Source organism: Malaclemys terrapin, chromosome 2, assembly GCF_027887155.1.
Source record: "Malaclemys terrapin pileata isolate rMalTer1 chromosome 2, rMalTer1.hap1, whole genome shotgun sequence".
Taxonomy (NCBI): Eukaryota; Metazoa; Chordata; order Testudines; family Emydidae; genus Malaclemys; species Malaclemys terrapin.
This window is the reverse complement of record NC_071506.1, coordinates 207,542,904-207,568,277: the sequence shown is the minus strand read 5'-3', so window position 1 is coordinate 207,568,277 and position 25,374 is coordinate 207,542,904. Positions and strand designations below refer to the sequence as shown.

Here is a 25,374-nt window from a genome sequence, read left to right as displayed (position 1 = left end):
CTCACTTTGCTGCAGTCTTCTTGTGCAATTGTAATACTGAGAGGCTAAATTCATTCATGCCTGTGAGGTGCTTTTGACACCACTGAGCAGCAGATGCTATAGATGTGCAGGACATTATAATTGCAGAATGTGTAAGACTGGCCCATCTACAGTGACCAGAGTGGGAAAGTCTCTCCAAAATGTTCCTGCACCTTAGGTTCCACTCCTTCCCTCTCTCTGCCTTACAGGCCTCAGGCTGGATGCACTTTCTGAACCAGTTTACTATGCTCAGTTTATAACCCTTGGTTCATTCAGGCATCCGTTCATTTGTTATGTCCAGCTTTACCAGAGGGTAAAAGGCAAATGCCATATTGCTAGAAAATGACAAATATGACCCCCTAAAAATTGTGCTGTACGATGCAATGTTTATTTATGTGTATATACAGTGCAAGTGTCTAACATCAAAGCATTACGGTACAAACCATACACATAGTTTCACCCTAAAATCAAAGACCTACCAGAAAAAATCTAAATCAACCCAGTTCCACAAGGCCCACATTTGCGATAAAAAGACAGGCAAGAAACCATCATATGTTCATTATTCTGGCAATGTAGCAGCTTTGGAAGTGGAACAAAATTAAATCTGCGTTCAATAAAGTTACACTTACAAATCAGAGACTGAATAAAAAAGCAATGGGGGAGCCAAAGTGGGGACTGGTGTAAATCTGGAGTAGCTCTGGTGAAGTGGCCAGAGTTACTCTGAATTTAAATTGACATCAGTGAGTGCAGAAATAGATGATTTCTCGATGATTCTGGGGCTGACCCTGAGAAATGTTGAAACTCTCACTAAAAACAGCTTTCACTTCAGGTTGCCAGGTGTCTGGTTTTCGCCTGGAACGCCCAGTGGAAAAGGGACCCTGGCAGCTCCAGTAAGCACTGCTGATCGGGCCGTTATATGTCCGGTCAGCGGTGCAGCAGGGCTAAGGCAGGCTCCCTGCCTGCTGTGGCTCCCTGCAGTGCCTGGAAGCAGCAGCTTGTCCCCCGTGTGGCTCCTACGTGTAGTGGCAGCCAGGGCGCTTTACGCGCAGCCAATGGGAGCTGCAGAGGTGGCGCCTGCAGATAGGGTCATGCGCAAAGCTGCCTGGCCACACCGCCGCACCCCCAGCCCCACCCTAGAGCCTGTACTCCCAGACAGAGCCCCCACAACCTCCCCTGAGCCAGCCCGGTGAAAATGAGTGAGTGAGGGTGGAGAGAGCAAGCGACAGAGGGAGGGGGCATGGAGTGAGCGGGGGAAGGGCCTCAGAGAAAGGGCGGGTAGGGGGCAGCGCAAGGTTGTTCGGTTTTGCGGGAGTAGAAAGTTGGCAACCCTACTTTCGCCTGTTACAGAAAAGGGACTTTGAAAAGCTGCCAGTGACATGACCGTAACAATCTGTAGCATTTTTCATTTATGAAGCATTATACAAACATCAACCAATTAAGGCCTGATCCTGACAGGTACTGAGCACCTGCAACTCCCACTAAAAACAGTACTGGCCTGACTCCTCCCCTGGCTTCAGTCAATCGGCCTGGATGGGAATGGGCCATAGTGTGAAGCAGCCACCATGTCTTAGCTATGTCCATTGCTATAGTAACTGAGCTCCATGACCACATGTGATCATTCCCTTAAGTCACTTGCTGGTTCAGATTGTTCATTGCCACAGCTGGGTTGGATATTTACAGTTGTAACAAGATTTTTTTTAAATCCCCTCCTTCGGCAGTTCTGCTTCCAGTCAGCGTTATACTATTTCCCTGGCTCTTTTCAATGGTGTCACTGTCTTTCAGCCAGAAGTGTAGGGCTTGATCTTTGAAGGTGCTTGGCGGTCGAGGGGGAGGCACTGAGCGCCCTCAACTCCTGCTGACTTCAGCAGAAGTGGAGAGTGCTCAATACTTTGAAGGATCATTGGATCAAGCCCCTCATGAAGATGCTAATTCACTTTGTTGAGAGGGATTTTCCTTTTTCTTTCATAGGGTAAGAATCACTTACAGAGCACTGCATTCAGTACTCCTTGCTCCAGCCAGACTCGCATTAACTTTGGAAGGAGCTTGGCAGAAGTTGGGTGAGAGTGAGGTATTTCGGGGCATAATCAAAGTGAGAGAGCTCCTGGTTTTTGATGGCCCCAGCAAAGCAGACCATTTTGAGCTCCCTTCTTGGCTACCGTATATGGAAGAGCTCTGTTCTCGGCTCTTACCAGTACAGTGAATTGCATCCTCCAGAATTTTAAAGAGGGCTTTACGGAATCTTTCCCCAATAAACATATAGAGGAAGGGGTTCAGGCAGCTGTGAAGGAAGCCGATGCTCTGAGTTATCTGGAATCCGAGGTCAATGTTATCAGAGGTTTTGCAGTCAAATATGACCATGGTGTAGGCGTTGATGGTTTTGACCAGCAAAATGCTGTTGTAGGGCAACTGGGAGAGGAGGAAAGCTGTGATAATAATGATGATGATCTTTAATGATTTGTGCTTTTGGAATCTTTTGGCTTGAAGGAGGGTATGAATTATAAAAGCATAACAAGTAACCATGACGAAGAGAGGAAGGAGGAATCCTATTGTGATTTTCAAAGCTAGGACAGTAACTTTGATGGTTCGGGTCACTGTGGTAGGGTATACCATCTTGCATGTAGTTGTATTACTAACTTGCTTAGATTCACTGTATACTATTTCTGGGATGCATAAGCTTATTGCAATCAGCCAAACACCAAAGCAAACTAGTTTACTGCGCAGAAGCCTTTTTCGCTTAGAGTTCTTAGCTTTCATGGCCTGGACAATTGTAATGTACCTGTCAAAACTAATGCATGTTAGAAATAACATACAACTGTAGAAGTTGATCTTGTTCATGCTATTGACAATTTTACACATGACATTCTTAAAGACCCAGCCATATGAAGCTGCTATTGCCCAGAAAGGGAGAGTGAGAATGAGGAGCAGATCAGCAATGGCCATGTGAAGCAGGTATCTGTCAGTGATGCTCTTCCTGTATCTGTATTTGCAGTAGACGAGGATGACGAAGGCATTACCCACTGTGCCGATGCAGAATACAATGATGAAAAATGCTGGCAGGAAAGTTTGAGCAAACTGCCGGGTGTGACTTTTTTCACAAATAGTGTCTGTGCGGTTAAACGGGTTGTCGTACGGAGGCAACACAGAACTGGAACCCGTATAATAATCCAGGTTAGCTGAGTAGTTCTGGGTGGCCTGCAGGGGAACATCAGGTTAGTTTTATGCTGACAAAATCATTAAATAAGAAACAGTGAAGGTGGAATTTTTAATTAGTTTTGCAATAACCTGGGCAAATTTTCCACCACCAGAGACTGGAAATTTCATACCACCCGTTGGCTGTCAATCAGAGTAATGTCCAATGACCCAAATACATTTGAGTGCAGATAGTGCAGAGGTACAATCTATGCTCTTGCTGTGTGAATTTAGGCAAATCAATGAAGTTCTCTGCTTCTCATTCCCCAGGCGAGAACCACAGCAGGTGGAAGTTAACAGAGCTGCCCATTTACATCAGCTGAGGATCTGGCTCCGCAGCTATAAACTACAGACAATAATACTTAGCTCACTGGGGTGTTTCATGGTAAAGTGATTTCAGATCCTCACTTGGAAGATCCGATAGGAGAGCAAAGTACAGTTCTACTCTCAGCTCAGCAGGCAAATTCATGTCCAGCATCTTTTGGCTGAACCATACTACAGGTTTGCGTGAGCCGAGAGCATCCATGACTGAACAGATGTTCATTGCTAGCTTGGACAGGACAACACAGTTCTAGAATATGTTCAGGGGAATGTGTTATAGCACCTTAGGGAATGATGTCATAGCCTAGGTCACAAACTGAAAGGGGGGAAGAGAGAGAGATTATTCAGCAGTAGTAAATTTATACTCACCATGCTCGTAAATGCCATCTGCAGTCCGATCTTTATTCCGTCTTGAAAACAACACTATGAACTTGAGAGGGAATAAGGTGGGTAAGTGACATATAAAATACAGACCTTCGGATAGGACTGAGATGAGTGTAAAACCCAGGAATATTCACAGAAAGCTTCTCAAATGAGCCTGGGGGCCAGATTCTACTCTCCTTCCTCACATGAGTTGTCCCTTTGAAATCCAGGGGACTGTGTGGGTGAGTAAGATGAGCAGGATTTTACCCTGCCGTTTTCAGTTATATTTGCAGCGTCATTTTCGTAACACAAGTTTTCCAAAAACAAAGCTCTCTAAATATGCTCAGGCATTTACATTTGCTTTTAACAGCATACTGGCTGCAGCTTTTCAAGTGCTCTGGGCAGGTTAAACATTTTTAATGGCTAGGATTACTTCTGTTTCGTTTTTAATAAGCTGTACAGTCCCTGGGTTCACACTTTTCTTAAAAACTGTTAAATGAAACTAACATAACTTTCCAAAAGCTCCTGGGAGTGAAAAAAAATTCTCTCAAATTATCTTTCACAACTAACAAGGAAATCCACCTGTCTTCATTAACAGCCTCTAGTTTAAAAACACCTCCATTTTCTGCAATGACTGGTTATCTAATCTTTTTCGTTCCCTCTGGGAAATGTCTTTTTCTATAGGCTGTGATCTCTCCTTGGGATTATTTCAATTTTAGTCATTGATGGCCAGGAACCATGTAAAACCCAAGGGTGGACAGGAATGGATCTAAGGAATTGACAATCCTATATTCAAGCAGGGATAAACTAAGCTAGTGCAAATCATGGCTTTCCTTGTCTACAGTTGATTTGTACTAGTGCAGCTATGCACCAATGAAGGAATCCCAAACACTGAGAAGACCTAGAGTTTTCCCCTTAAATACTATTAGCCACTCAGCAGGTGACCACACACTCACTGGATCTCAGTGGAAATCACTCAGGACGTTCAGAGTGTCACTTGTTCCCGCACCTTTGAAAATAGGTCACACTACAAACAGGTTTCATTGTGTAGCCGGAGCTGACACATAAAACGGATGCCCACAACAGCGAAGTTACATTAAATAGTGCTTGTTCCAAGAGGCCGTGACCCATGAAAATAAAGAAAAAAACTCTGTGTTTCTAATCTGTGCTGACTCATAAAATCCCTCCTGATCTCATTACTGGTGGGTGGTAATCCATCATCCAATCCCTCACTATATTATTACTAACTGTGCTATTAATTTTTATTGAGACAACAATCTCATTCCATTTGTGTGTGTGTGTGTGTGTGTATACATATATATATATATTAAACATTACCATTATCCTTAGTCTAAAATCTTTTATGCTTGCCCTCAGCCCAAAAGTGAAGGTTTGAAGAAAATCCACTCAGCCTTTTAGTCATTAGACAAGGGTCAAAAAACAACACTTCTTTCATGCATTATTTGGATACTTTTTTTCACCCAACTCAAAATAATTTTGTTATAAAAGTACTAACTTTGGAACTGATCTGGCCACCTTTTGTCATCATGGGGGGGGGCTACTTATGTGAATATTTGTAACTTCCAAGTAAGGTTTAGAAATGGAGTCTTTGCATGTATATCACTATAGCTTTGACAAGATCAGGTGAAAAAATAGATTACAAAATAACAGAATTTAAAGTCATGAAAAATATATGCTCTAGTAATTTTAATCATATAGAGCACCAGAGACATGCAGAATTCTGTAGCTCCCGAGCGTTCTATGCATAGAAATATGTTCAGTAGATACTTTTTATGATTATATCTATGCTGTGGTGCATTTAGTTGAATTTGTGACCCCATGCTTAGTTGAGGCTCACATCCATAGATTCAGATTTCCTCTTTTTAAAAAACAAAGAAGGAAATTAAATGCCTAAAACCATATTAATTTCACAATGCAGATGGGAATTTTACAGGAGGCAGATTGAAAGTCCCCATCCCTACAGAAATCATAAATTAGTCATACTATACCGAAATGCTAAGGCATAAATAGTAACACCAGAGAGTGTCATATAAAAATAGTACATGAAAATGAGGTGCTATTTTACAGTTCTGAGATGCATCATTGTAAATTCAGATAATTACACTGGAGCCGATGGAGTTATCTGGATTCATGCTGGCGTAACTGAGGAGCAAAAAACGGTGTCACAAAAAAATCCTGCCTTGGGTGTGTGTAACATGTTAGCCACAGCTTTGCTATCATGTGCGGGGGAGTTATTGTTATTTCACGGAGCTTAATTTCAGATGTTCAGAGATATTTTAGAGGTTGAAGATACTGACTCATTTTTCTATAGCAAACCCTGAGACTAAGAGGTGACAAGCAGCAGAATGGCTGTTAAGTCAATCAGAACCAACTACTTCATCATGATCAATTTGATCCCCTTTTGGATGCTTGTCTGCAATTCTGCGGTTTGAAAGAAAATACACAGTGGGAATCCTGTCAATTAAACAACTAGAAGTGTGATGTGACCCTTTCCAATTACTATCTGTCGTTACCCGAGACAAAATTAAACAATGTGTCCTCTCTCTGCTGCATTTTGTTTGTTCAAAAGCTTCTGAGCAAGTGGGAATCTCCCAAGTGAGCTGTAATTGACAAAATTATTTTCGGAGGGCCAGGTTCGAATCTCAATCACACTGGTGGTGATTCGTAGTAATCCCACTGAAACTGATGTGCACCGGGGATAATTGCAAGAAAAATGTATCTATCCCGGTGAAGTCATTTAGCTCGTGATTGCCTTGTTTGCTCTTAGTATCCATTTCCAAAATGTCACTGTAAATCCTTTTGGGGTGCACAGGGGTAGCTTGGCTGGGCTGACTGCAGCAGCCTTGGGCACCCCAGCAATTGCTTTTAACAGTAAATATTTTAAAGGAAACAGTAAATAGTCATTACAAAAGGATGAGTTAAAAATTGAATTTACTCGCCAAGAGAGGTGGTGTGTCACAGAGACTCATCTCCACTGCAGCAGCATGTGGAAAATAAACAGAAAATTCTTAACCCTCATGCCAGGGAGAGGATGGGAGAGAACTGGGCACTTACCACCGGCTGTAGCTCCTTATCGAGTCAGTCTGTCAGTCACTGCACTGGTGGCCCCAGGTGAACATGTGCTCCTAGGACTTTAGCAACTCCTGGGAAGTGTTTGTCATTCAGTGCGAGTCTAGGAGGGCATATGGCTCCAGGATTCTGGGTTGTATGAATCTGTGGCTGCCTTTATTTATCTGTGGCTTGAGTCGGTTGCAGCCTCATAAATGAGGCAAACCAACCCCTCTCCTCACCTGGAGTTCCATTAAGCCACACCCTGATGTTTTCTTCATGCTGCACAAAGGATGTTCTTAGTCTTTCCCCTCCCCCCTCTTTGGTTAAGTAGTTGGATCCCTGATGCCTGAATGTTTTTCTGCCTGTTAGCATCTGTCTGCTCATACAGCAGCTAATGCAGCTAATGCAGGACAAACCAGAAATGCCCAGTGCCATGGCTGCCCCCTCCACGGGCACTGGTGAGAACAACTGAGCCCGAGGGAAGAGTGAGATTGAATGAGTTGCAGCCATAGTCCTGAGCTCGCTACACTGGCCAGTTCATCTGGCTTGGAGCGCATGGGAGCATATCCTGCACCCGCTGTGGGAGGCCCTGTTTTGTCCTTCCACAGGGGCTCTGCTGTACAGAGTAAAGGCCAGGCAGGGAGGCTAGTCCAAGCTGTTGTAATGTCTGCTTTCTTCCAGCCCACTTGACATGTGTACTAGGGGCTGCCAAATTCTGGTGGCCAGGCAGCAGTATGATTTGCTGAGGAGAGGAGTGGAGCGCAGACCCAACTCTCGCCCCTTACTGGGGCTCGGCTCAGTTGTTTCGTCACCCAGAGGTGGGCTGGTCTTTGTCTGCAACGTGCCTCAGTACCAGCATAGCCCCAATGCCCGACTATGATTCTTTTCATCGGCAGACAGGTGGGGCTAGGCAGGTCGACTTGCATCGGTTCAGGGTCTGGCAGGACAACTGGGGCCCCAGGAGACAGAAGAATTCTGCCCTGTGGGTGTCATTTTTCTTGGGCTCGCTTCGTTAGCCAATCGTGAGTCCTAATGCACAGACCAATTAAGGATCCCAGGCGAGGCGGAGGTTCCACCTGTGCTAATTCATCTTTGATAGAGTTGTTGAGGCCCTGCTTGAAGTGGTGTTTCTGGGCAGCCTCATTCCAGTGGGGATCTGCAGCCAGACATCAGCGTCCCACTGCATATTTGGTGACAGACCAGAGGGCTTAGAGAGCAGCTTCTGCAGTACGTTCTCAATTAGGGCTATCGAAGACACCTGCCATTGCCTGTACAAAGTAGTCCAAGTGTTCAAAGTGAGGGCTGGACCCCTTCAGGAGTGGGGATGCCCACATCAGGGCCTTTGTGGTGAGCAAATTAGTACCAATCCTACTGATCCGTGGGGTACAAATGTATCTGTAACATGAACTGGAGATGACATTGGTTAAGGAACCTATGAAACGTGGCATAATAGCTGTTGAACTTGTCGGGTAGAAGCAGCTTGGTCATTTAAAAAGTGGATGTGAGAATTGCAGGGACAGAAGACAATCCCTGGTATTGTACTGAGCCTGGAGGGCTGCATTCTGCTCACTGAATTCTGTGACCTGAGCCCGCAGTTCCCCAACAATGTCCAAAAGGCAGATTGGACTCCTGCTGTTGCCCTTCTGTAGGGGAGCTCCAGGCTATGGGGCGAAAGCCCCTCCTACAGTCTACTGGGCTGCTCAAACTGCTACACTCCCCGGTGTAGGTGTTGCAAGCTAGTGGTCGGAACAGGAGTCTGGCCTAGTGGTCAGAGCAGAATCCGAGAGCAGATCAGGAGGTGTGTCCAGGGGACAAGCCAATGGTCAGAGACAGAAGTCGGGAGCCAGAACAGAACCAAAGTGCAGAGCAGGTGTCGTAGTCAAGAGACTAGCCAGTGCTTGGAGTCAGGAATCAGGAGTTCTGAGGAAGGCAGGGACTAGGGCAGGAGCAGGGAGAGGCACTGGTTAGAACAAAGGCTGGTACAAGAAGCGGGTCTGGTGCAGCTGCAGGCATGGAACGCATTGAACAGACACTGTGCTGCTGCTGCTGCTATCAGACTTTAAAAGAGATCTGTTGGCTCTTCTGTCTAATCATGGAGTACAGTCACTCCCTGGGCCAAGCTAAGCTCATTGCAGGGTCACCTAGCAACCCAAGGAGCCACCTGAGTTCCTGACAGTGTTGCCCCTCTACTGTTTAATCCATCGTGAAGATAAAAATCTACTACCACTTCTCGTGGAGTTCCTTCTTTAAAGTGGTGGATGTCTGTGCATTGGTGAAGTTGACACATTCATACCCGCTGATGACCTGTGGTGGGGTTTGTTGCACTTTGCTGCTTTCTCTGCACTGCTGCTAGCCTTAACCCCCATCATCCCCCTTATCGTAAAGTGCTATAGAATTTCATAGAAAATGGACTTTTCTATAGCTGTTTGGAACTGGCCTATAGAGTGTTTGAGAGAATGAAATCCTTACTATACAGTTCTGTAGCATGGTTCAGAAAACCATAAAGAGAGATCATGTTATAATGTAACTTATATTACATTTTTTAAGTTTTTGCAGAAATGTCTATAATACCCTGTTAATTTCTTACATATTAAAATCTACAGGATTTTCCCATAAAAATGGCAGCATAACTGCCTCAGTTGGCACGTTATTGTTGGCTCCTGTAACACCTCTGATGGAGGCAATGGAGTAAGTAGGCAAAGTTAATACATCTTAGAGTAGCATGAACTTACATGGGAACTGTCCATGTGTGTTCCATGACTTTCAGTGGGGAGCATGGTGCAGACAGGCTGCTTTCAGACTCCTTTTCCTCTGCCTCTCCACAGCCCCCAACCCGGTATTTCACAGGCTACTCCAATATGTGAAATTGATGCAGAGGCTTTACTTCCCTTACTGCACCACTTTTTCGACAAACTTTGAGGTCTTCCACTCCACTCCCTGTAGCATGTAATGGAAAGAAGCATATGGGGGTGGGAGGGTTGAGTCTATGATAATTTGATGTTCAATATATTCCTGTTCCTGGTTCATTCACAATTTCCAATAGGTGCAGAAGTTTTGCTGTTTTATCATGAAGATATTTCTTGTAAAAGTATTCTGTCATGGACCAGCATTTTGAGTGATATTGTCAGAATAATGACACATTTATAGAACACTTTGCAGTCCAGATCCAGTATCAATTTCACTTCCCTCTGTCAGGGTAGGAGGGCAGCTTTGAAATCTGCCCGCAGCTCCACAGGAAACCCATGCACAAAGGCTGCTGAGGAGATGTACTGAATCTGTGTATTCCCCAACTACCCTGGTCTCACATGCTCTCGGGACAGTGGCATCCACTTTTGATACAGTGCTGGCCCCCTGAAGCGGGGAGGTTGTTGTCACCACAATCTTCTCCCTCCCTCCCCCCATCCCTACCGGAGCAGACTTTCTATCTCAGAGTCTTTAGTCATGGTGACAAGTTCACTTCTTGCTTGCACAGGTTTTTATCCTACATCTTCAAAGCACAGTAAAAACGGTCGCTAAGAAACTGGACATTAGAATGTTTTCATGACCATGTGCGTAGTAGGGAGGTGAGAGCTGTGGTGCAGGAACATCAAGACGAGTGAAGCTGGTATCAGTATAGACTTACCTGTCTGCTGGTAAATGCTGCGTCTTCCATTAAATATCTAAATATCTTGCAGCCCTTGTCCACTTTGTTGTTGTGCTCAGTCTTGTCTAGGGGTTCTCCTGTCACCCAACTGTAACTGGATTGATTTCAATGGACTCATCTCTTGGTTCACAGTACCATCATTCAGAGAGGAATCTGACCTGTACCACACAGTTCATTATTTTACTCTGACTGTGAGTTTCCTCACTCTTACTCAGGGGAAACAGGTCTTGGAAGTAAGGCATTGGATATGGGACAAGGTTTGAGCTTGATTACTGGAAGTGTCCAGACTTCCTGGCAAGTCACTTAAATTTCTCTGTGCCTCAGTTTCCCGTTTGTAAAAACAGAGATAGCAATGATTCCTTTCTCCTACTCCTTGCCTATCTTCTCTATTTGCACTGCAGGCTCTTTGGGGTAGGAACTGTCCCTTACTGTATGTATGTACAGTGACTAGCACACTGGCACTGCAGTTTGGGTCTGGGCCTCTAGGTGCTGCTGTATAACAAATAGTAAAGATGATCGAGTTTGTCCCTCAGTAACTGAAAATAATCTACCATAGGAGGCAAGTGTGCAAAGGGTACTATGGTGATTATTTGTCTGTGTTGTGCTGTTTCAGAGATTATTTAATAACAGTTTTCTTCCCTTTTGCCATAGAAACAGCACATGTAATTCGTTGACCTTTGATGACTCAGAAGAATTGCAAATGGCCCAAGACGCTGAGATATGTTTGCTGAAGTCAGGAGAACTGATGTAAGCAGAATAGTTTCATTACTGCCTGGTTTAAAGAATAAACCTCAAATTTGCATCTTGGATATGTGAGCACAACTCTCATTGACCTCAGTGGGAGAATAATGGAAATATACTGGGTTACATGGTAGCTGTGAGAGATGATAAGGAGCAGGGTTTAAATTCAGCCAGAGCTGTCCAGAGCGGAGCTCCGGTAAACATTTCCAAACATGCGGGGAGCCCAAGTTTCTCTCGGGGGGCAGAAGTCCTGAGCCCCGGCACGCCCCACAGGGCAGAAGCTCCAAGCCCCGGTGCCCCTTGTGGGGCTATAGCCCTGAGTCCCTTCATTGCCCCCACTTGGGGCTTAAACCCCAAGTCCCAGCACCCCGCCTCCCACGGGGCTTAAGCCCCGAGATCCCCCTCCCTGCAGCTGAAGCCCGGAGCCCTGCTGCTCCGCAGGGCAGAAGCCCCTAGTCCCACCACCCCACCGCAGCACAGAAGCCCCAGGCTCCCCACCTCCCCCAGCCCAACGGCTCAAGCCTGGAGCTCTGAGGGCACCCCCCACCCCTCATGTGCTCTCAAGTTTTTAAAGCATGTTAGAGGGGAGACCATGGAGAGGCTCAGGAAATAATCTATGAGAATTTAAGCCATGATAAGGAGAGAATCAGCTTCCCTCCTGCCTGCCCATCTGTTTGGGGCCAGGAAACCTTCCCTCCCACTATTGCTAGAATTCAGGGGGGGCTCTGACCCTGTGAACTGAAATTCTGGAGAGAGACCTTTAGCGCTTCAGTACCTGGAGAAGACATTGCATTAGAGGCAAGGGGAAATGCTCAATTAATCACCGGTATTTGGTGAGCCTTTGGGGGAGGGGCTTATTTCCCATCAGCCACCTCTACCCAAAATGAATCTGGCATAGCTACTGCTGTCCGTGGCTTCTGTCCTGATGAATACGTATATGCCACAATAGGAGTAAATCTTCAAAAGAGTCCCAACCAAGCCTGCACTTGTGTGCCCACAACCCTCTGCACACACACGACTCGAGTGCTAACATTTACACACAATGGCAATAGAGTGTGTCACTTGCACAGCAGCTAATAGAATTGATATGCACAAACCCCATCATTCTTATCCCCACCCTTAGATGCCCCTTTCTGAAAATTTGGCTCAGCTGTGAGAAAGGTTTATACTTTGACTACAAGAAGGTGATTTGGTCTGTGCTGGGATTTTGTTGAGAGCCCAAGCAAAGGCAGCAGTAATTGAAAACAAGCAAACTATTGTTTTGATTGAGAGGGAGGGTTAAAAATGTCATCAGCTTCTTAAAATTGAAGGTCATCTGAGCAAGTTTGATAGTTGTTTCATCTACGGTAAGAACTAACATTGTGAATAAAGCTAAACATTTCTCCTTGGCCTGGGTTCAGTAGTTATCATTAAAATTCAACGTTTGCCATTTGTTATCTAACAGTAATCTCTGAGATACCACAGTCATCCCTATACTTAGAGTAGCAAATAACCATGGGAATGGTGTGATATCTGCTGCAAATGTTGCTTTTTGATGGCAAACAATGAATTCATTACAGTATAACATTATACCACAGCTCACGGTTCGCTCTTTGCTGTAGTGAGGCAGTCTGACAGTGTGTCAAAGTGTGAAAAAATACACCCCTGACCGACATAAGTTTCCCTGGCAAAAGCGCCAGTGTGGACAAATGCTATGTTGGCAGGAGAGGCTCTCCAACATAGCTACCACCACTCTTTGGGGGTGGTTTAATTATGCCGGTAGGACAGCTCTCTCCCACCAGCATCCAGCGGCTACACAGGAGACCTTACAGCAGTGCAGCTGTAGTGGTACAACTGTGCCAATGTAAGGTCTGTAGTGTAGATATAGCCTTCAGTTGGCACATATGTAGTTTGCTTGTTCACTGACGATGTGAGCTTTAGGGTTAATTACCCCCAAAAGCCCCAGGACAGAGCACCATGTGACATTTAGTAGAACGGCTGCTCATTTTCACTTGCTCTATACATCTTTTTTTTCCTTAAAAATCCATTTCTCAGTATGAATGACGTTAGCATGGTAAGTAACTTAAATAATAAGTTCAAAAACTTCAAAAGTTTTTTTTCTCTTACTTAATTGGTCTCTCAGAGTTGGTAAGACAACTCCCACCTGTTTATGCTCTCTGTATGTGTGTATATATATATATCTCCTCAATATTTATTCCACTCTGTATGCATCCGAAGAAGTGGGCTGTAGTCCACGAAAGCTTATGCTCTAATAAATTTGTTAGTCTCTAAGGTGCCACAAGTACTCCTGTTCTTTTTTAAATAATAAGGTGGGTGAGGTAATATCTTTTACTGGACCAACTTCTGTTGGTGAGAGACAAGCTTTCAAGTTACACTGAGCTCTTCTTCAGGTCTGGGAAGGATACTCAGATTATCACAGCTAAATACAAGATCAAACAGATTGTTTAGCATAAGGGTTAGCGCATATTCTAATGGTCCATTCAAGATGACGTGGCCCATTAACCTCCCTGTAGTCAATGACCAAAAAGGGGGGTTAAATGGGTTACAATTGTTGTAATAAACGATAAAATCCAGATTCTTTATTAAGATCATGATTTTCAGTGTCAGGCAAAGTTACAAATTTAAGATCCCAGCTCGTCTTTGGAAGGTGTTGTGCAAGTTTCCTTTGAGGACTGACAGATCAGATATGGAGTAATCACTTTGTGAAAAGTGTGTTTTGTCTTTTATCATTTTCCTGTCTGAGTTCATAAAAGAGTTTAGTGATTGTCTGGTTTCACCCACATACTTTTTGTTGGGGATTTTAGTGCCCTGAGTGAGATATACCGCTTGTTGTAATAGTCATGAGTAGGACCCATGGATCCTGAAAGGTGTGTTGTTGTGGGGGTGTTGATCAGTGTAGCAGTGGAATATGTCTTCAGGTTTTGAACCTGTTGTTCTGGCAGGGTTTGGTGCCACTTTGAGTTGGCGTGTCCTGGTCTGTGGGGAGCTGCTCTCATGATGAGCTTGGAGATGTAAGGGGCTTGTTTGAAGGCCCAAAGAGGAGTTCAGGAAAGATTTCTTTAAGGATGGAGTTCCCCTTCAGTATGGGTTGTAGATATTTGATGTTACCCCCTATGGGTTCCACGATGTGGTGGTGGGTGACAACTAGGGGTGTGCGGTTGGAGTGGATTTTATATCTGTATTGAAGCAGACTCTCTCAGGGTATTTGGGTGGCCTGTTCCCTGATGTGATCTGCTTCTCAGGTGGAGTGTCCATGTTTGGTGAAGGTGTGTTAAGGTGTATATCCCAGACTTTCTGCTTGGAGCATATTCTGTGGTATCTGAGGGACAGCCAGTAAACTTGCTTTTCTTACATTTTATTTGTGTCATTCTTTTTGTTTAATACATAGCTGGGGATAAGGATGTGTCAGTAATGAAAGAATTTAGGCACCGTTCAGCAAAGCACTGAAGCACATGGTTAATGTCACAGAAGTTCAACATGTGCTTAAGTGCATTGCTGACTTGGGCCATAAAGCTTGTTACCAGACATTAATCCCACTAACTGTGAAGTAAGAAATCTACAGGTTTAAACAATCCATTCTGCTTGTACATGAAATGGTCTCACACCAAGTACCAGAATTTTTAAAAATCAGTTATAAGTTCAAGTCCATCTTCCATTACATGTGAGAGGGATAAATGGAATATCTCAGCAGTTTCCTGCTTGGAGAGTTAAAGTTCTCCAGTGATTGATAGAAGTCTGACAGTAACTCGTTTGAGATATTAGGCTTCCCATTGTATCACTTGTACAAATGTTCTCCCTTCTCAATAGGGTGGCAACCACCAGCAAAAGGCTCAGAAATGCCAACTGTATTTCAGGAATAACTTCCATTTTAAATATATTTTGTTGCACACACACACACCCTCTTGTTGCTCTGAGGAAGGTATATGTCTAAATATCTCTTCCAAATCTAGAATAGAGGTAGAGCTTTGAAACCAAGTTCTGTTTTGATTTTTCAATTCCAGAGACTTATTCTCATAAGGAAACTATCAGAGGGCAGGTGAAAGTGAGAAACTGTGGTATCTATGTACTGATATTTGCTAACACCTTCTCTAGTTAGGTAGAGTTTGAGTGTAGAGATTGAAATAAGGAGTTTTTCATCGCTTGTAGACATTGTTAGACTGGCTATTAAGAAAAAGGGGTTAAAATTCAGTGGCCTGAGTTTCAGATTTTGTTAATGATAGTTTCCCGTGATTCTATAACATTGTTCCATCCTTCGATCCTCTTAAACTCTGAGACGGTAAACAACAGAATTTACTGCATGATTATGTTCAGCCAATTGAGTCCAGATTGTCTTCTTGTAGTTAATGCCCCTACTGCATCCAGTCCTGCAATCCTAACTCACACAAAACTTCTCAAAGTCCAATGGATGTTTGCTTAAGTAAGGATTGCAGGATTTGACCAGCTATCATGATCTGACTTTTACCTGAGATAAACTAACACAATCTGCTGTTGTGGGGTTTTGTTTGTTTGTTTGTTTTGATTTGTACAGCTTTATCTCAAAAAGAGTATTTTATCTTTTGACTGTTGAACGACCTGTGATCTATGATGGTAGTGATTTTCTATAGCTTTGAAAATATGCTGTTATTTTTAATTATATTTTTAAGAAATGCTATTATTCATATGTGTATGAAAGCACCTATATTACCACTGCTTGAACACCTGTTAAAGCTATGCAGTATTTATAAAACAAAGTATGTACAGTACTTTCTAAAAACAAGAAACGTGTTCCTGTGAAGGTTTATATGTTTCAATACTGTGCAGAGACTACTCAAAAGCTAGCCTGTTCTATAGGTGTGGTCAAAATCTTTCCATCAAAAAATGTTCAATAAAATTTTGTTTTTTTTTACAAAATTAAGAATTTTGAGGTTTTTGTCAAAAAAACAAAATTTAATTGGCTGAAAACTAAAAAAACATTTTCTTGTTGTTGAAAAGTTTGGATTTTTTCCCCTGAAAATATTTGATAAATATGAAAAAGAAAATCAAAATTTTCAATGGGGAAAAACACATTTTCTGGTCAACTCAAAATTATAAGAAAATGCAACTATGCAATTCTTCAGACTTTACAGATAGGTATCACTAAGGGATCATTCTTATATTATTTCAGACTTATAAGCAACAAATATACTTTTTTGATATTCAGTTTGGGTTTAAAATGTTAAAGTGGGTTTTAAAAAATGGTCTGACTTGTAATACCTGTTCCAAAAAATGCTGTTACAGATGCAAAATTAGTCTTGATCAGTCTACTTTGTAAGTAGATCCACTGAAATCAATGGAAGCTCTTGCAGAATCAGGTTTCTCTCAATGCAACTTACAATGGCAGAATCTGGTGTATAATTGGCAGAAAAAATCAGCAGTTCTAATGTGTGACACTAAAGAAAGGGAAACAGGCATGTTTTTTTTTCTGCTTTGGCTCTTTTAAACCACAGTAATTGCACAAAAATAAAAACTCAAAGGATACAAATGATGAGAATGATTCCTTTTTATAGACTGAGTGGAAGGTAGCAATTGTTGAGCCTCATGTTGTAGTGACCAAGCAAGGTACTGACAAACTTCAACAGGACTTTATTTTTAAAGTGGAAACCTCTTTACCAAGCTGCTGCTGCACCCTCTGTAACTCTCACTCAGCCTCCTCAACTCCTCCCCCTCCTTCCTCTTTCCTGTCCTTCCAGACGCCCAACAGCCAGTGCTCCCAGTTCTAATAATTACAAGCAACATCTAAACACCACACCTCATCAGGTTTGATCCAGTCTAGATAAGTCCACCCAAAACTGGATGCATATCCGAACCTAGTGAGGTCCTCCTCCTTCTCCCCTGTCCTCCTATCCTTCTCTCTCCTGGTACCAACCCAGTCAGGTCACTTTCCTTTGTCCTTCCCCGAATCTCTGCTTCCTCTACCCCAGCCTACGTGCTCCTCCGCTCCTTCCCTCCAAGTACAAATGATTTCCTCCCCATTTCCTGGCTAATCTGGTGACTCCTATTACCATTCTCCATTGTCCATCCAGCCCTCATGCTTGGCACTTTCTCCATCTCCTCTCCCCCATGTTTATTTCCCCAGTACAAACCAGTGGCTTGCAGTCTCTGCTCGGCCCAAGGTGGCTCCAGTATTCAAATCTTGTGCATTTGTGGGCAGGGCTGGGTAAAAGTTTTCAATCAAAAAGCCTTTTTTGGTGGAAAATAGGTTTTTTGATTTAACAAAAATCGTCTCCATAGAAAGTGTCTGCTTTCTACACAAAATTTGAGGATATTTTTTTTAAACAAACTGAAAAATCAAAAGATTTTGGGGTTTCAGTTGAAAAGTTTTCAGTTTATCAAAAGAAAGTTGGGGAAAAAAATTGAGAGCAGATGGACATTTTCCAATCAGATCTCCTCATGGGTCAGAGGCATCTCAAAATGGACTGAATATCGCTCACCAAAGGAGGCCTAGGACCATGAAAGATTTCAAGGCAGCAACTGGTGGAAGCCCAGCAGAGCCTGCCAGGAATCTGACAGCTTCCTGATCGGAGTAGCAGCTGATGTAGGGGGCCCTGTGAGGAGTTAGAGGAGGGGAAAGAAACCTGGGGGTGAGAACAGAAAACAGTGGGAGTTTCCAAGTCTAGGCTGAAGGATCTGGCTGGTTGACTGTAGAGAACTTGGAAGGGGGAGATAAATTTGGGTACAAAAGAGCATTGGATGGGGGTGGGAGGACTCTTTATCAAAGGTTCAGTTCAGTTTGGGAGAAGGATTGAGGTTCAAATGGGTGTGTGTATTTTTCTGGTGCCGTTCCTCAGCCCTAATGGATTCTGTTTCATAGGAATAGCACTGTTGCTGTGATGGCACAGATTGCTCATGCTGATTGTAAGCACTGAGGTCTGTAATCCCTATTGCTGAGGTCATTATTGTTATTGTAAACGGCAGTGAAAGGGGATGGACGTTGTTTATGGGTGATGTACTTTTTAATTGGTCAAGACATAGTATTTTTAGACCATAAATGCCCTTGCTATGCCCCCAATCCAAAGCCCACTGAATTAAATGGAAGTCCTCTTGGGGGGGAGGGATAGCTCAGTGGTTTGAGCGTTAGCCTGCTAAACCCAGGGTTATGAGTTCAATCCTTGAGGGGGGCCACTTAGGGGTCTGGGGCAAAATCAGTACTTGGTCCTGCTAGTGAAGGCAGGGGGCTGGACATGATGACCTTTCAAGGTCCTGTCTAGGAGATGGGATATCTCCATTAATCTAATCCTCTCATTGATTTCAACAGGCTTTGGATCAGTCCCTATGTTAACCTGCCAGGACCCTGACTCATCTCAAGATATTCCATTTAGTTGACAATCCAATTCATCTTTCTTATTATATCAGTACTACATGTAAAGTGCCGTGGGAAGATGTGTCAAAGAAAGATGCAGGGTCCTTTTCTTTGTAGGAACAGAGAGGTCAGAGACCATCACAACTGAGCTCTATGCTGCTGAAAATATGATTACATTTAAAAGATTCTAATCAAGATGGAAATGAGATTATAGTGAGCAGCACATAAGCAGGACGGCTCTATGTATTTTGCCACCCCAAGCACGGCAGTCAGGCCGCCTTCGGCGGCATACCTGCAGGGGATCCGCTGGTAACACGGATTTAGCAGCATGCCTGCAGGAGGTCCGCTGGTCCCGCGCCTTTGGCGTCCCCACCGCTGAATTGCCACCAAAACCACAGGACCGGCGGACCTCCCGCAGGCATGCTGCTGAAGGCAGCCTGACTGCTTACCTCCCGGCGACCGGTAGGCCGCCCTCTGTGGCTTGCCGCCGCAGGAACGTGCTTGGTGCACTGGTGCCTGGAGCCGCCCCTGCACATAAGCAATAAACAAATTATGCACTAGCAATTTCATTACTTACCAGCATATTATTTTATTATTATTATTGCTGAGTTTATGTTTTATTCTTATTTAGGCAATGAGAATTTATTTCATATTTAAAAGTGGAACACTAGACTATGCAATATAATGGATGTTTAACTGAAGTCTAACTGCAATTTTCCTTAAACTTTTAGGTGTAATTTTAAAAGCATTTTGCTACTGTTTAGCTGAATACTAATTTCACTAAGATATTTTTTCTTAAAATGCCAAACATAAGTTAAAGGGACACTGTCAAGTGGTAGGCCAAACTGCGATCTATAATATATTATAAATAATCTGGTGAAGAGTGGCCTCTGGATTTACTTTTTCTCTGTCCCTTATTTAAATCTATCACTCTGTTGCAAAGATTTTTTTTTTAAATGCGCTGTTCATGTAGGGCCCAGAGTAGCTTTGCTTCTGCAAAAAACGGTATTGCAACCTCAAATATACAAATCTGCCCCGCCACCCCAAAATCTAGAGATTTATAAGGCGATCATGAGATTTTTTTAAAATTATAAATGTTGGGCTTTTTATTTACCTTTTTTGCTTTTGAGTCTTTAGGGTGCATTTGTATCACATTTTCACACTTTTCTCTGCAAGCATCAGGGTAGAAACTTACTTATTGAAAAATGAACACTGAGATACTCCTGCAACACCATGACTCCAGCAGCTGGGGCTTAGTGAAAAACACTAAAAACTGTTGGCAACACTGAAAAACAGCAATCCAGCATCAAAATCACACATTTATTAACAGAACTCTGTTATCAGAGCTGTGCTGAGGTTGTCAGTTATGTTATCAATAAAGCTGGGACACAAACGAGGTAAGAAATGTAGCAGTTGTACGACATCAGAAATGCAGGTGGTTTTTAAAAAAAAAAAAAAAAAACCAAGAAGTCAGGTGGCACCTTAAAGACTAACACATTTATTTGGGCATAAACTTTCGTGGGTAAAAAAACCTCACTTCTTCAGATGATTCTCTCCCACCACAGTTTACTCTGCATAGGGTAGAATATAATTGGTTTTTTGTCTTTTTGTTTTTTCATTGCTTGACAGTGTTCTTTTACATTTCTATAAGTGTTACTGAAAATTGGTTCATGAAAACTTACTGACATGTATTGCATAAAAAGAGTTTCCAGCTTTGTAAAATGCTGAAGTTGTAAAGCTGCAATACGTGACTTTGCTCGGTTTTGTTTTAAAATTGAACTTGCACTATAGTTTTAATAATGCTCAATGAAACTTACTGTAACTTCTTCAGAAATATCTTTTGGTCATAACTGCCAAAGAATTGCGCAATGGATTTGCACCAAGTTCAACTAACTTTCACAGAGAAATAAAGTTTTTTTGAATATTGAAGTCTGTACATTTATGGGGATGTAGACGGCTTTGTACTGGAATATTTCTTTATGTTTTTTATTTTTACTCAGGAATTTACTTATTAAATATTATATAATTTAGAGTAAGGATGACTATGGTATGCAGGAGGGGGAGGGACATCAATTTGCATGGCACAAGTCTCTGTTCAAGTGGGTGAGAATGAACAACATCGCCACAGATAGCAATGCATCGCTGAAGGACCATACATGGGATGGAAAACAACTGGGGCATGCCTCAGAGATTTTCCCACTTCCTCAAAGTAATCTTGTCAGAGTGGTGTAACAGGCAAGTGAGCCAGCAAACCTGGCTGTGACAGGTGAGTCTGTGCCAAATTAGGTCACGTGTTTGTTTAATTTTGTCTATTCTGTGTATGTTCTTATGAACCGAGTGTGACGGGTTGGATCACAGAACCCCCCTGATGTGCCACCTGATGCGCCAAAACTACTTCTGCTGCTGCTTTCCTGCCCTGGCAGCTTAGGACTTCAGTGCCCTGCCTGGTTTGAGCCAGATCCGCTAGCCTGTTGCAAACCCAGACCCAGGTCTGAACCACGTCCCCTAACAGCTGTAGGCTTAACTGAAAGCAACTTACAGAAGTGTTCCTGTCTTTAACCCTCAGATGTCCAACTCCCAATGGGGTCCAAACCCTAAAAAAATCGATTTTACCCTGTATAAAGCTTATACTGGGTAAACTTATAAATTATTTGCCCTCTATAGCACTGAGAGAGAGAGATGCACAGCTGTTCCCCCACCCCCCGGTATTAATACATACTCTGGGTTAATTAATAAGTAAAAAGTGATTTTATTAAATACAGAAAGTAGGATTTAATTGGTTCCAAGTAGTAACAGACAGAACAAAGTGAATTACTAAGCAAAATAAAGAAGAAACTGAATACAGATAAAAACCTCACCCAGTAAGCTTCCTTTTACAGTCTAGTCTCCTTCTAGTCTGGGTCCAGCAATCACTCACACCCCCTGTAGTTACTGTCCTTTGTTCCAGTTCCTTTCCGGTATCCTTGGGGTGGATAGGTTTTCCCTTTAGCCAGCTGAAGACAAAATGGAGGGGTCTCCTGGGGGTTTAAATAGACTTTCTCTTGTACGTGGAGACCCCCCCTCCTCTCACCTATGCAAAGTCCAGCTCCAAGATGGAGTTTTGGAGTCACATGGGCAAGCCACATGTCCATGCATGGCTCAGTTTTTACCAACCAAGCCACATTCCTGTGAAAGCTCAGATGTGGATTGGCAAGTTCATTGTTGGCTTAAGTGGTTTTTGATTGGGCACTTAATTTGTGCTTTTCTCAAGAAGCTGAACATAATGCTCTAGTAGGCTCAGGGCCGCCCAGAGGGGGGGGCAAGTGGGGCAATTTGCCCCAGACCCCGGGCCCCACAGGGGCCCCCACGAGAGTTTTTCGGGGCCCCTGGAGCGCGGTCCTTCACTCGCTCCAGGGGCCCCGGAAAACTCGCGTGTGGTCCGGGCCCCCAGAGCTTCTTCCGCTCCGGGTCTTCAGCGGCAATTCAGCAGCGGGGGGTCCTTCCACTCCGGGACCCGCCGCCGAAGTGCCCCGAAGACCCGCGACGGGGGGGTCCTTCTGCCCCAGGACCCGCTGCCAAAGTGCCGGGTCTTTGGCGGCAATTTGGTGGCGGGAGCCCCCCGCCACCGAAGACCCCAAACCCCCTGAATCCTCTGGGTGGCCCTGACTAGACTAGTTAAAATCAAGCAAGTATACAGCCAATATTCCTAACTTCAAATACAAAAATAATACATGCATACAAATAGGATTAATAGATTCAGTAGACCATAACTTTTACAGAGATATGTTTCATGGCATATGTAGTATAAAACATATTCTAGTTATGTCATATGTACATTCATAAGCATATTCCATAAAGCCTTATGGAGGGCCAACGGCGGCTCAAGGCACCAGCGCTCCAAGCGTGTGCCTGGGGCGGCAAGCTGCGGGGGGTGGCCTGCCGGTCCCTGCGAGGGTGGCAGTCAGGCTGTCTTCAGCGGCATGCCTGCGGGAGGTCCGCCGGTCCCGCAGATTCGGCGGCAATTCAGCGGCGGGTATGCCGAAGCCGCGGGACCAACGGACCTCCCGCAGGCATGCCGCCAAATCCGCAGGACCAGGGACCTCCCTGTCGTGCTTGGGGCAGCAAAAAAGCTAGAGCCTTCCCTGTGGGGGGCACCGTCACATCAAGCATGTGTTAAAACTACACAGGATGTAGCCTGGCTGCAGGGTGAAGCCTGTGAGAGAAGCAAACAACAGTCAGGATGCAGAGAGCTGAAACAACACACCAAGCGTATACATGATATTGGCCAAAGTCTGCCCTCATGTGCGCACAACTCACTGGGCCCCCTGTGAATGGTGCTGCATTTGACCCATGGAAATGTTTCTTTCTGTAACACCAATTTTTAAGCAGCTCAGAGCGTACAGGATTTTGAAATTATTCTCTCTCTTTCCTATTCTGTCTCCTCAAAATTCTGTGCACAAAATCCTACTCAGAGTTATGTTCTGCTCTGTTACACTAGTGTAAATCCAGCAAAGTTACACCAGCTTTCTTTTGCTGTAACTGAGAGCAGAATCTAGATCAGAGGTTCCCAAACTTATTTGGCCTACCACCCCCTTTTCAGAAAAAAAAATTACTCAGCGCCCCCCTTTTCAGAAAAAAAATTACTCACCGCCCCCCTGGAAATCTACCTTTTTTAAGCGAACAAACAGAAAGATGCAGTGACAAATTTGCATTCTTTTATGTATCTATATTTCTACCTATGTCCTACAATATAATAAAGAAAGATGTATTATTAGAATATCGCCCACTACATCAGGTTTACAGTGTTTTTTGCGTAAGATGGCAAAAGACAACCAAACTAAAATACTAATGAAACTAATAAACTGGGTTTTGTTCTTTGCTCAGCATTAAGGCCCGGCTTGACAAAGCCCTAGCTGGGATGATTTAGTTGGGAATTGGTCCTGCTTTGAGCAGTGTGTTGGACTAGATGACCTCTTGAGGTCCCTTCCAACCCTGATATTCTATGATTCTATGATTCTATGATTAGATATATGTATTTGATATTAAATTGTCAAATATCATACTAAATTTATCAAGAAATAATTAATTTAAAAATAATCAATATGCAACTAAAAATCAGTTAATAGTTTTAATTTAGTTTGCCCTTATTTAAATAATTGTTCCTTATTAACACACGCCTTATTTACCAATTAACACAGATGATTCGATAGATATAAATAAATGTTAATAGTTAACAGTTTTTTTATGATTTCATTCCATTTTAGTTAATATTGTAATAAAAAATATGACAAATATATTGACTGTACACTTCAAATGGTACTGTACCGACACAAGCCTGCTACGATTTTATTATTAGTAAGCACTAGAGACACAGAAATGTACGGTAGATATGTAAGAAAATGTATAAAAATACTCACGTGTAAATTGCTGTTTTATTGAAACAACAATAATACAATTTGCTTTGTATGTGATCCATAAAGATTGAAGGTATCGAATATAAATAATTTTTAAATACTTATTGCACTATTGTTAACTGCTTTTTACACAATTCAGAAACAATCTAAATTAGATTTCATACATGTCGCCTATTTATAGTATCGTATTGTAAACAAGTCATTACACGCACATATTCCTGACGATGCATGCTGGACTTCCCGACAATGCGTGACACGCTCACCTGCGAACACTTGCTTGTTAAGAGCTGTTGGCGGACTTGACACCCGATCGGTTATAATTTGTGAATTTATTTGGAAAATAAAGTAATCACTACAACTTTAACTCTGTTACACAACAGATGAAACATGTCCGAACGGTTTTTCAAAATTTTCTTATATTCTCTTCTTCCTTTATGCTTCCACCGCCCCCTTATTTTTATTCAACGCCCCCCAATTGCACCCGAGGCTACTACTGCCCCCCTGGATTGTTCCAGCGCCCCCCAGGGGGCAGTATCGCCCACTTTGGGAACCTCTGATCTAGATCATAGTTCTTACCAGTCTTTTTTCAGGTAAAAGTCCCAGTGAAATCAATTCAGAATTTGGGCTGACTAAGACTTGCAGATACGGTACAGTTATAATATAATGTGTTGGCCAGGTTCCAAAATGGATCAGTTTTTCTAAGCCTTTCTGTCCAAATTGTGACAAAGTCACATACCCTGGAATCTAATTGATCTATTTCTATCATTGCTTCAAAAACCTTCTGATGACAATACAAAGAGATTCAAGAAGTGATTCATAGCCAAAGTAGCATGACCAGGTTGCAACCTTTCTGTATGAGAAAATAGAGATTAGGTTTCAGAACACTCAAAAGCTTCATGTGTCAATTAACCCAGGAACATGGTTCACCAAATACCGCACAGTAAAGAAGCCATTATTTCTATTAGGGAGACTTGAAAATTCAAAGGGCTGACAAAAAAGTGACATGCAACAAAGTTGGGGTACACCTCTACCTCGATATAACGCTGTCCTCGGGAGCCAAAAAATCTTACCACATTATAGCTGAAACTGCGTTATATCGAACTTGCTTTGATCCACAGGAGTGCGTAGCCCCCCAACCCCCTGGAGCACTGCTTTATCACATTATATTCAAATTTGTGTTATATCGGGTCGCTTTATATCAGGATAGAGGTGTATTTTGAAGTGCAGTCTTTCACTTTTTTCCCACATTGGGAGATATGTGAAGAACAGTGGTGAAGAGCTAATAAGTGCCTCATGGGTAATTATCTACATAGTTT

General features: G+C 43.2%; 2 protein-coding genes across 5 annotated transcripts in view; one reads left to right on the top strand and one right to left on the bottom strand.

The window, feature by feature from the left end:
* FYCO1 (FYVE and coiled-coil domain autophagy adaptor 1) overlaps positions 1-20,578 on the top strand; it is a 121,039-nt gene extending 100,461 nt beyond the window's left edge. For 3 of the 4 annotated variants that reach the window (XM_054019634.1, XM_054019636.1, XM_054019633.1), the window contains exons 17-18: positions 11,258-11,353; positions 18,621-20,578. In XM_054019634.1, coding sequence (XP_053875609.1) covers positions 11,258-11,353; positions 18,621-18,660 — 136 coding nt within the window. In that variant the 3' untranslated portion in view covers positions 18,661-20,578. Of the gene's footprint in view, positions 1-11,257; positions 11,414-18,620 lie in introns of those variants that run through there. The other variant, XM_054019635.1, reaches the window with a different exon arrangement.
* On the bottom strand, positions 1,532-7,299 carry LOC128832348 (C-C chemokine receptor type 9-like). The gene is made up of 3 exons (XM_054019641.1): positions 6,967-7,299; positions 3,898-3,958; positions 1,532-3,210 (listed from the first exon to the last, which is right to left on the bottom strand). The coding sequence occupies exons 2-3, from the start codon at positions 3,913-3,915 to the stop codon at positions 1,999-2,001; spliced, it is 1,230 nt and encodes a 409-aa protein (XP_053875616.1). The 5' UTR covers positions 3,916-3,958; positions 6,967-7,299; the 3' UTR covers positions 1,532-1,998.
* Positions 20,579-25,374: the final 4,796 nt, after the last annotated feature.